The following is a 12,212-nucleotide window of genomic DNA, read 5'->3' as shown; positions in this document are numbered from 1 at the left end:
TTTATGATACTCTTTCATTTTTATATAGCATCTCCTATACCTAAACTTATTAGTTTCTGAGATATTTTTAGTTTTCTTCATTTGCCGGGAATACATTCAATTATTCTTATAAATATAAATAACTTAACAAATAACTATTATGTAATAATATAACAAATATTTTCATTCAATAAATAACTAACAAAAAAATAATAAACCATAACAAAATTTAATGAATGTACCAATTAATGTGATGTTAAGGATATAAGTCTAAAGTAAATGTTGAAAATGACCACTTTCAACGTCTATGCCATTTTGTAACCGATATTCAAATGACCGAGCCACATTTCTAACATTTTTGTAAGTCAATATTATTAAAAGCTTCTTTTATTCTATTTTTCATATCATCAAGCGTTGTTGGATGCTTCTGGTATACAAGGTTTTTTATATGGCCCCACTTGAAAAAAATCAATTTTGGAAGAACTGGAGCACCCTCGTATAAAAACCTCAACCGTCAAAAAATGTGGACCAATCACATCATAATCTCTAACAATATCACCTTAAACATTTATAGATCACCTAGTTTGAGTGTTAACAAAGTAGGGATTTCTTATTGATGCATATTAATGAAATTTAATATGAAAATTATATTATTAATAACTGCGGGTCACAATCTGCTATTAGGAATGTGTTACTAAAAACTTCTTGGCTTAGAATGCTGTTGATATAATAATCTAAAAACTATTAAATTAGTTGTATATTGTTTTAGATTTATGTTTTGTGTGAGTTGTTTATTAAATAAAAATAATCTTGTAATTTTATTATACACAACATACCTATATTTTTTTTGTAGGAATTGTATGATTCTTGTATATTAGAGAAATATGATAATTCCTTAATATCACATTTATTGATACATTCATTGCATATTGCTATGGTTTATATTTTGTGTTAGTGATTTATTGAATAAAAATAATTTTGTTTAATTATCATTCAATACCAACTTATTTCTACTAGAAAAATTGAATGTATTCCCGAAAGTTGAAGAAAACTAAAAATATCTCCGAAAGTAATAAGTTTAGATATAGGGAATGCTATATAAAAATGAAAGAGTATAATAAATACAATATTTTTGAAAAATAAAATATAGGGTGATCCATTTAAAAAAATAGAGAAAATCGTAATTTGGTTTTGTAGTTCACCCTGTATACAAACATTCGTCAATGATTTCAATTGGACTTAATTTAAAAACTACAGTACATTGTTTATCTTACTACATAAAACAAATTATTGTCTATGAATTACTTCTTTATATACAGGGTGTTAATCTCATAGGGATTTAGAAATAAAAATGGTCATAACTTGTTAAATACTCTGTATAGTAATGCAAAACCCTATATTATATGAATAAGAATTATGAGGGGAATATAAATATGAAAAAATATATAGGGTGTTCCATTTAAAAAATTATATGTTTGGTATACTACGCTGTTATTGATCACCCTGTAGAAAGGGACATATTTTCCAAGCGTGGAGAATATCATTGCCTACATTTTTTCTAAATAACTTTTTTCGATATTCTATACCGTAATGGAATTATCGACCGATCCCGCACTAAAAACTCACCCTGTATATTACCTATATAATAAAAACACTATGATACTAATACTCATGTTGTGACTGGCTGAATGACATAAAGTCCATGCCATTAAAAAAAATATCTATATATAATAAAAAAGAAAGCTTATTCTGTTTACTTTAAAATGGCGTATTACAAAAAATTCTAGGATTATTTTTGATAAAATATGCTTTTTCAAAATGTAATAAGTACTTGCAACGATTTTTGATTTTAGGATTATTTTTTAAATTCCTCATTATAACTTGTTTATGTGATTGTGTGTTCCACCACAAGAACCAACTCCTTTGGTTCCTTTATGCAGATTTCCGGAACCATGTGGAATAACAAAGTATGAAATTTGCATAAAGGAACCAACCGCTTTGGTTGCTTTATGCAGAATTCTGTAACTGCGTTTTAGTGTATACGTAAAGGTACTATCCCACAGATGGAGCGACTACGCACATAAATAGGTTGGTTCTGTTTTGCATTTTATAGAATACGAATTTTTATAATCGAAAAAAATGTGGGTTGGTTCCTTTATGCAGAACTTCATCCAATTAACAGTGGGCGACTGTGTGGGTCTTTCGATAAGAATGGAACAAAAGCAATCGAATCGAAGCACGTCTGACTTGTTTCTTGGAAAGCACATACATGCCATCAGTACATGTTAAGACAGAACTGTCCATTCTGTTTAACATTTCACTCGTTTTTGGGTCACAGCAGACGTTTCAAATAACTACTAATTTTGTAAAATGAAAATATGGACGACTTTCTCTACCAAGTCACGTTTTTTATTCACGCCCATCGAAAACAAAATGGTTGATTAACTTTTTTAGATGTTTGAAAGAGTGGTTGGCGCAACAAAAACGTGTGTTTTAAAATGATATCTGGTTAGAGTGGATAAATGCTTCGAAACATTATTTACACATGTCAAAATATATACTGATCTCCAGGTAGAGTATTTTTTACTTGTTCTCAAAACTTAAGTAGCAAATATAGTGGACGAGGATGAGGAATCTTTTGAAAGTCTTTTTGGCAAATATTTTTCATGTAGCGCTTAATATGCCTAAATTTCTGTGTACGATAATAAATGATGCAATAATATTGTACACATACCTGAAATAGACACAGCTTATTTTGTAACCTAGCAATTAATCTGGTCGTATAAAAACATTAATATACAAAAACTAAATAAGAAAAATGGTGAAAGTAATAAAAGTGACTCGTAAAGTAGCATATTAAAATAAAAGTCATCCACAATTTCAATATGCTACTTATACTGAAGTATTCTTGCGTTAAGTCAAAAAGTTCCAGGCAATAAAACTTGAATTTTCAATATCGTCCACATCGAACCCTCACGAGGACTGAATCAACAGAACATCTGAAAAAGAAGGGTTTTATATTCTGATGTTTTGTTTGTCAAAGATACTACATACCTATACTAGAAGGACAAGTATGTCCGAAAACTACAACTAGCGTTTACTGTTTTTATCACCAAAATATCACTGAAATCACTTGTATATACCATCAATTATTACTACTTATCTACGAATATTAAAAATAAAAATTTACGTACATATTTTTAAAAATACACATAAAAAGTTAAATCATTTTTTAAAATGAACATTAAAATTTATACATCAATTTAGAAAAAAAATGTTTAAAGTATTTAAAAAGTTAATTACGAGAACAAATATCATAATAATTATAAAAAATAATTAATTCTATTATTTCCTTTTGAAGAAATCTTTAAGCTGTAGCTGTATATGCTGGTTTATATGAAGAGTATACCAACATACAAAAAAAATTAGGCTAAAGTAGAAGCCACAGTTAGAATGCAGTGCAGGTAGCATAGGGCAACGTATTTCTTACCGGAGAACGGCCGACTACGTTGCCGGTTTGCTCCGAGCGGTGCATTAGGACTGGATTTAAGAATCATAGCACTGGAATATACGCGCACAAAACAATTATTGTCTACGGTTGTATCTACGCACCAACCACTGTGCCGACATGAGCGGCATCCACGCGCGCTGTAAGACTAACACTGCATTCTAACTCTGACTTTTGCTTTAGTAGCAAAGCTCTCTCTTATCGAACCGCAAAACTTTTTTAACAGCCTAGTGGATCAACGATAAAAATTAAAATAAGTTTTGCAATAATTCTTAAATAATTGTCTCACTATATTAAAATACTCAATTTTTCCCATTCAAACTAATTTTCCTACTAACATGCATTTACAATGGCGAATACATTTCACATATACCTTAACATGTTCTTACTGAGACACAAACAATTCGTGAAATGTAAATATTTTGGATGAATGAATTTATAAGCAGCAAAAGCGTCTGGTCCTCGTGTCAATCTTGTAGATTATACATAGCAAGAAAAAAATTATATTATTTTTTAAATTATTTTATTTTAATTTATGTAAATTAAATTTACCTATTTTATTTTATATTATTTCATTTTAATTTAATTTATTTTATTTTTAGTTATTCCATAAATGCTTTCAAAAATAAAATACTATAAAGACTGTATCAAGAGCTAATCAAATACAAATCTCATGCCAATGGCCATTAATTGCCGAGGCATTAGCTAAATAAAAAAAAATACAAATCTTATACAGTGAGCACGTAAAGGTTGGAATAACATTTTCTCGAGAATGGATCATTTTGGACAAAAATCCCGAAACAGGTCAATTTTTATTTTTAAATTACGACTTTTTGGCATATATATCATACTAGTGACGTTACCCATCTGGGCGGGATGACGTCATTGATGATTTATTTAAATAAGAACAGGGGTCGTTTGATAGCTCATTTGAAAGGTTATTCAATTCTCTATTCAATAATATAAACAATAACATAATTATTTATACAGGGTGTCCAACAAAAAAAATTTTAATTAAATTTATTGACATAAAAAGAAGAATGTATGTAATTTATTTAATTCAAAATACATCTTACTGCTTTCAGAAAACAGAAAAAAATGTTGATTTAAAAAATAATCATTGCTTTTCGCTTAAATTAAATGTTTAATATGTCAAGAGGCAGCTGGGTGGCTGCTTTAATATTAAATTTATGCAAAAAACAATATTTATTTGTCAAATGAACATTTTTTCGTGTTTTCTGATAGCAGTAAAATGTATTTTAAATTAAATAAATTACACACATTCTTCTTTTTATGTCAATAAATTTAATCAAAAAAATTTTTTGACATCCTGTATAAATAATTATGTTAATGTTTATATTACTGAATACAGGATTGAATTGCCTTTCAAATGAGCTATCACACGACCTATTCTCACTTAAAAAACTCATTCATGACGTCATCACGCCCAGATGGGTGACGTCACTATTATGATATATATGCCAAAAAGCCGTAAATTAAAAATAAAAATTGACCTGTTTTAGGATTTATTTCCAAAATTGCCCATTCGTGAAAAAATTAATTTATTCCAAACTTTACGTGCTCACTGTATAACTACTAATTTGTATTGGGCATAAGATATTTAAAGCACAATTCAGTAAACAAACGACAAATCCGTAAGGACAGAAGAGTAGTGAAAATTAAGCACTAAAAATTAAGAAAACCGATAAAATATGTTTACCAACTTTAGCATATTTGATTAACAATAGTCAAGTATTTTTTTGTTACTCTCCATGTAAAAAATAAGTGATACATATATAATATTTACATATTATGTAACATCTTGTTTACTAAAAATCAAATCAGATAAAAATAAATTTTAATAATTAAAAAATATTCTTTCCTTGTCATATGATTTCCACATAAACGTTCATAATAAAACTCTAAAACGTTCATAATTAAACTGTTAAAATTATTATCGAGTTGATAGCATCAAATAAGCAGTGGCGGATCCCGCATCGTTAAGAGGGAGGGCTGATTGACTAAATTTCTATGAAAAATAAAGGAATGTTTTTATAATTTTATTGTACAGGGTGTTTCATGGGGAAACGGAAATATTTGAATGGTAAACAGAGGTCATTGAGGCGGCTCTATATATACCACATTTATTGCCTCACCGATGTTGATATTCGAGTTACAGGGTATTTTATCGATTTTGTCCATTTTTTTCTGGACCCATAACTTTAGAACCACCCTGTATATTTTTTTGATATTTGGTACACATATGTCTCATTTAGAACCCAAATCATCCAACTACTAATCACAGGAAAAATCCAGGTCCGGACTAAAAAAAATTATAAATTCATTGTAACCTTGAAACAACACCCTGTATATGGAAATTTTCAAAATTCATTTGCATATTTGAAAAGAGCACAAAGAACTAAGTTTAATGGTTTGCTTTAATTTTTTGGCCAGACAATTTAAAAATTGAAGTCATTAAATTGCCTGGCCAAAAAATTGAAGCGAACCATTAAACTTATACGCCAGTCAATGGGAGCAATAACATGATATTACCTCCGAATTCTATCCTACTGCATGGATTTTAATGAAATTTTGGGCCTAGCCTCTACTTATCTCCTAATTCAAAGTCTACCCTATGCCGATGTGTGCTTTTATCTTGGAGGTGGTTCCCACCCCTTCTTAGGGGTGGAAAATTTTTTAATTCGCTAGAGAACCTAATTCTAAGAAAAAACTGTTCTATAATTTTTTTTTGAAAACTCAATACTTTTTGAGATATTCGTAGTTGAAAATTGGCCATTTTTATTGAAACATAATACCTTTTCGAACGGTTTTTTGCGAATACCTTAAAAACTATGCATCTAACTAAAAAAACTATATTAAACATTTTTGTAGGCTATAAAAAAACAAAGAGACGCTTGCCTTCATAAATCTTCTAGTTATAATACAAAAAGAGATATGGTAGGTGAAAATAGGTGTTTTTTTGGTACATTCTCAAATTGGTGTATTCAACTTGAAATAACAGAGAAACGGTCGATTTTAGATGTATAAGGCTGCTAATACCTTTTGTAGTTCTTGAAAAGACCTTTAAAATGAGCTATATTAAAGGTCCATTACATTAAAACCAAGCGAGATATGCTGCAAACAAAATTGATACCTAATGTATTTCAAGAAAAAATGAGAAGTAATTTTAACCCCCATCCACCAAAATGTAAATGCATCGTTTCTCTTCCACAATACCTTTTATTATAGTGTTATTTCTATGTTCAAAAAGTTGGACGGGTTTAAAATGAATGGTTTTTGAAAAAAAAAAAGATCAAATTATAGAGAGCATTTTTAAATTTTCTTAAAAATCTTTCTTTTTCGCCATGTAACTTGAAAATGATAAAAGATACAGTAACGAAAAATAAAAAGAAAATTTTTATCTGAAAGAGCACTACATTTTTGTGTGGTATCTTTTTTCGTATCTCTTATCTTTTTCGAGTTACATGGAGGAAAAGGAAGATTTTTAAGAAAATTTAAAAATGCGCTCTATAATTTGATCTTATTTTTTTCAAATACCATTCATTTTAATCCAGTTCAACTTTTTGAACATAGAAATAACACTATAATAGAAAGTGTTGTAGAAGGAAAACGATGTATTCAAATTATGTTGGATGAGGGGTTAAATATGCTTCTCATTTCTTCTTAAAATACATTAGTCATCAACTTTTTTGCAGAATATCTCGCTTAGTTTGAATGTAATCGGCATTTAGTATTGCTCATTTTAAAGGTTCTTTCAAGCGCTACAAAACTTATTAGTGTCATTATACACCTAAAATCGACAGCTTCTCTGTTATTTCAAGTTAAATACACCGATTTGAGCATGCAGCAAAAAAACAAACTCTTCTTACCTACCATATCCCTCTTTGTATTTTACCTAGAAGATTTATAAAGGAACGAATCTCATTGTTTTTTTATAACCTACAGAAATATTTTATTTAGTTTTTTTGTCAGATTCATAGTTTTTAAGGTATTCGCAAAAATCCGTCCGAAAAGGTCTCTTTTTTTCAATGAAAATGACCAATGTTCAACCACGAATAACCCAAAAAGTATTGAGTTTTCAAAAAATAATTATAGAACAGTTTTTAATTAAAATTCACCCCCGAGAAGGGGTGGGAACCACCCCCAAGATAAAAGCGCACATCGGCATAGGGTAGACTTTGTTTCTTGGGATATTCCCTACTTACTGTGAAAATATCAAGTAAATCGATGTAGTAGGATGGAATTCGGAGCCAAATACCCTCATTGACTGCCCTATTAGTTTTTTGTGCTCTTTTCAAATATCGATACCTAAACTCCAAAACCTCTTATCTTAACTAGTTTGTTCGATTTACACAATTTTGGTCTTTATACATATACTAAATAAAAAGAGACCAAAATTTTGTAAATCGAACAAACCAGTTGATAGGTTTTGGAGTTTAGGTATCGTTAGGTATCGATATGCAAACGAATTTTGAAAATGTTAATATACATGGTGTTGTTTCAAGGTCACAATGAATTTATAATTTTTTTTAGTCCGAACCTGGATGGATTCGATTCTAAATGAGACATATGTGTACCAAATATCAAAAAAATTTACAGGGTGGTTCTAAAGTTATGGGTCCAGAAAGAAATGGGCAAAATCGATAAAACACCCTGTAACTCGGTTATAAACATCGATGAGTAAATAATTGTAGTATATCTGGAACCGCCTCAGTAGTATGATATAATTGATCCAAATAATGCCATAACTCAGACATCCAACGTGAAAATTATCCTCCAACACCAAATTGTTCTATATGGTCCACATAATGTTCAGAAAAAAGTCACACCATTTTGAGCGTCGGTTTTGGGGGAAGAGGGAGGAGAAATCGGTAAATTCGTAGTTTTTTAGGTTTTTCGTCAATATTTCTAAAACTATGCGGCTTAGCATGAACAACCTTGTATACAAAAATGTTCTACATTAAATTTGCAATAAAAAAGGTCCTATGCATAATCCTTCTAAAATGAACGATGATGATTTTGGGTGGTGAGGTTGACGTTTCTTCAAGGGCTTATCACTAACCTATCATCGGCCACTGAAATAGCAAATATTATTAACAAAACACAATCCTGTTAAAAAAATTTTCTATAAGTTGCCCAAAGAATATAAAAAGTATCAAAAACCTTCACTTTAACCATCCAAAAACCATCATCCAAAAAACATAAAAAACTTTTTTCCACGCAAAAAAAAATAATTTTAGGAAAAAAACAAAAAAAAAAACGTTTAAAAAATTTTTGACCACCTTTTGGTCCTGGCAACATGCAAATTTGTTAAAAGGAGTCCTTTTTGAGTAAGATTGTGCAAAAAATCCGAATTAGAATATTTTTCCTAGCGGATGCGCAGTGGCTTTCTGGACTATTTGGATGTCTGGGTTAGGCCCGTTTTGGACCAATTATACTATACTACCTCCGTAACTTTTGAACCGTTCATTTTAGAAGGATTATGCATAGGACCTTTTTTATTTTAAATTTAATGTGGAACATTTTTGTATAGAAGGTTGTTCATGCTAAACCGCATAGTTTTAGAAATATTGACGAAAAACGTAAAAAACTACGAATTTACCGATTTCTCCCCCCTCTCCCCCCCAAACAGGACGCTCAAAATGGTGTGACTTTTTTCTGAATACTATGTGGACCATATAGAACAGTTTGGTGTTGGAGGATAACTTTTACTTTGGATGTCTGGGTTTGGGTCTAGTTATACCATACTACAGTGACTTGTATTCACCATTCAAATATTTCCGTTTCCCAATGAAATACCCTGTATAATTAAAAAAAAATTAAATCACTGTGTTTGAGACTGAAAAGATTATGTACAATAAATCCTAAACCTCATTTTGAAAGGAAAAAATAAGTCGTTCATTAAAGTAAATAACCAACAAAAGAAATAACTTACCGCTTCCACTTAACACTGATTCTTCCTTATTGTAACCGTATACTGTATTCTCACTATAAAATGGCATCGGCATGTACTCCAGTGGATTGTATGTACCGCTATATGGCATGTAGTTAGGAACATTTGGTAAAGGTCCCACACTATCTGTATCACCCTGTATTTTGAGGTTGGTAATCGCTGAACAAAGGTCACCGAATATGTAATAACACTGAAAGAAAAGAATAAAATAATTGAATAACAGAAACTGTGACAAAACCGCCTCAATTTTAACATATTATTTAGTTTTATATTAGCACTGAAGTATATATTAGGTCTGGATCTCGCGTATGAAAAAAAAAGTTGATTAATAGCAAGCTGAAAATTTTTTAATAGCTTAAGGGTGTCTAGTCGGACAAACTGATGTATGGGAACACTTGAACAGGGGAAGTTTTAATTGTGGAACAGGTTAAAAATTTGGAACGTCAGACTACGAAGACGTCCCATGTATTTTGTCGGACAGAACTTCCAATTAATTTGTTACCCTTTCATTAAACTGTCCTGCAAAAATCAGACTGCTATTTATCACCAACTGGGCATTTTAATGAGTGGAACACGTAGAACATGACAGGAATTATGACAGGTGACAAATATCAGTCTGATTTTTGCATGAGAGTTTAATGAAAGGGTAACAAATCAATTGGAAGTTCTGTCCGACAAAATACATGGGACGTTTTCGTGATCTGACGTTCCACATGTTTAACCTGTTCCACAATTTAAACTTCCCCTGTTGCAGTGTTCCCATACATCAACGTTTGTCCGACTAGACACCGTTAAGCTATTAACAAATTTTCAGCTTGCTATTAATCAACTTTTTTTTCATACGCGGGATCCAGACCTATATAGCAAGTGTCATTTTGTTACAGCTGTAATAAAGAACCTGTATGCAGTAATATATATGTAATTTATATTGAGTTAGTACATACTACAAGTGAATATTCCTAAGTCATTGGAAAGTGCGTTGGGGTGAATACATATTACTGGATGTAATGTACGACGGGCATGCTTCCTCCGATAAAAACCAAAGATAGCCTGCTTCTACAGGCAATAGCTCTCCATACCATAATTCCAACAGTGTGATACACATGTCTTTTCATAGAAAATTGAGGATCTCATCTTTCACCACGTCGCCTCTCAGCCTTACACGGCCATCATCCTTCACCAAACCGAATCTGGATTCATCACAAAAGACAATATTATTCCAGTTCAACCACTACGGTGCATATGCGTGAAACGTAGGACAAACTAGGGACAGTATAAAATAAGGCCTTGAGAAGAAATTTAGAGAAACTGAACACGTGAAACATGTTACAAATGCTGGTCGTGTAGCAATAAATGGTAATATAAAAAATTCTTCATCTTCTTCTTTTTGTAAAGACATAACTCTGTTTCTTCAATATGCCTCTAGCAAGTTGTCGTTCCATCGTTTTCGTGGTCTTCCCACTGATCGTCTTCGTATTGGGGAACCGTCTCTCGTTGTCCTTACTACTCTATTTGTTACCGTTCGGTTTACGTGGTCACTCCATTCTATTCTTCTGCTTCTTACCCAGTTATTAATGTTGTCCACCTTGCACCTCCTTCGTATATCTGCACTTCTAGCTCTGTCCCATAGAGTCTTACCATGGATTTTTCGAAGGGTTTTTATCTCCGCTGTTTCGACAAATATTTTTGTCCTCCCTGTATCGGGTCGTGTTTCTTTCTACCGCGTATATCATTATTGGTCTGATGTGTAAATTCTGCCTTTAATTTCTTTTCCGATATTTTTATTTCTCCATATTGTGTCATTCAGGCAATCTGTGGCACTGTTTGCTCTATTCACTTGATCTTCAACTTCTGTTTCGAGCCTTCCGTATCTAGATAGTGTAATGCCTAGATATTTAAACTGCATCACTTGTTCGATTATCTGACCCTCCAGCTCCAATTTACATCTTACTAGATTTGCTGTTATAACCAAGCATTTTGTCTTTTTTGGGGAAATGAACATGTTAAATTTTCTGGTGATTATGTTAAATTGGTGCAGCATGCGTTGTAAATCATATTTACTTTGAGACATTAGTATTGCATCAACTGCATAGCAGATTATTTTAAGTTGTTTTTCTCTCATTTGGTATCCTATTTTTATTTTTATTATTATATAAACTTTTACGTATTAAGTGTGGCAAAGAATCCTTAAATTAATGCAAGGCAAATTGCAGCTGATACAAACACATCTAAAACAGTTTTACGTGTATTAAAAAAAGAAAAATATCATCTGCATAAAGTTTATAATGCCCGGGACACCAATGAGAATGATCCAGATCGCCAAATGCAGTTTTGCGAAATAATGCAAAATTTATGTAATAAAAATCCACGATTCGTTCGTCAAATCCGTTTGTCGGATGAAGCACCCTTCTGTTTATATTATATGTAACAGTAAATCGGCAAAACCGCAGATACTGGATCCTCCAAGATCTCCAGATCTTACAGCACTTGATTTTTTTCTATATGGTTACTTAAAATCAAAAGCTTACATGGATAAAATAAAAATAAAAATGTATACCTTTTTTATTCAGTTGCAATGCGAAGGCAAAACAATCTTATTTTTCACTTAGAACAGGGAGCGCAGTCCAGCACTCTGAATCGACGATTTTCGACTCTTATTGGAGTCATCATCGGAGAGGCGTAGGCCTGCTGCTCTCTGCTCGAAGTGACCAAACCATGAAAGTTTATCCCCGCATTGTAACTGACATGTAT

At 31.4% G+C, this 12,212-nt stretch overlaps 1 protein-coding gene across 7 annotated transcripts in view; it reads right to left on the bottom strand.

The window, feature by feature from the left end:
• The window catches only part of LOC114328266 (segment polarity protein dishevelled homolog DVL-3), a 119,411-nt gene that overhangs the window by 66,133 nt on the left and 41,066 nt on the right, over positions 1-12,212 (bottom strand). For 6 of the 7 annotated variants that reach the window (XR_007697308.1, XR_007697309.1, XR_003652141.2 and 3 more), the window contains exon 10: positions 9,444-9,651. Coding sequence is in view for 2 of the 7 variants with exons in the window: in XM_028277077.2 (XP_028132878.1) it covers positions 9,444-9,651 (208 nt within the window). In the remaining 5 variants the exon portion in view is untranslated. Of the gene's footprint in view, positions 1-1,585; positions 2,979-9,443; positions 9,652-12,212 lie in introns of those variants that run through there. The other variant, XM_028277079.2, reaches the window with a different exon arrangement.

Source organism: Diabrotica virgifera, chromosome 3 (genome assembly GCF_917563875.1).
Source record: "Diabrotica virgifera virgifera chromosome 3, PGI_DIABVI_V3a".
Classification (NCBI taxonomy): Eukaryota; Metazoa; Arthropoda; class Insecta; order Coleoptera; family Chrysomelidae; genus Diabrotica; species Diabrotica virgifera.
The sequence above is the reverse complement of the archived record's forward strand: the minus strand, read 5'-3'. Positions and strand labels throughout refer to the sequence as shown.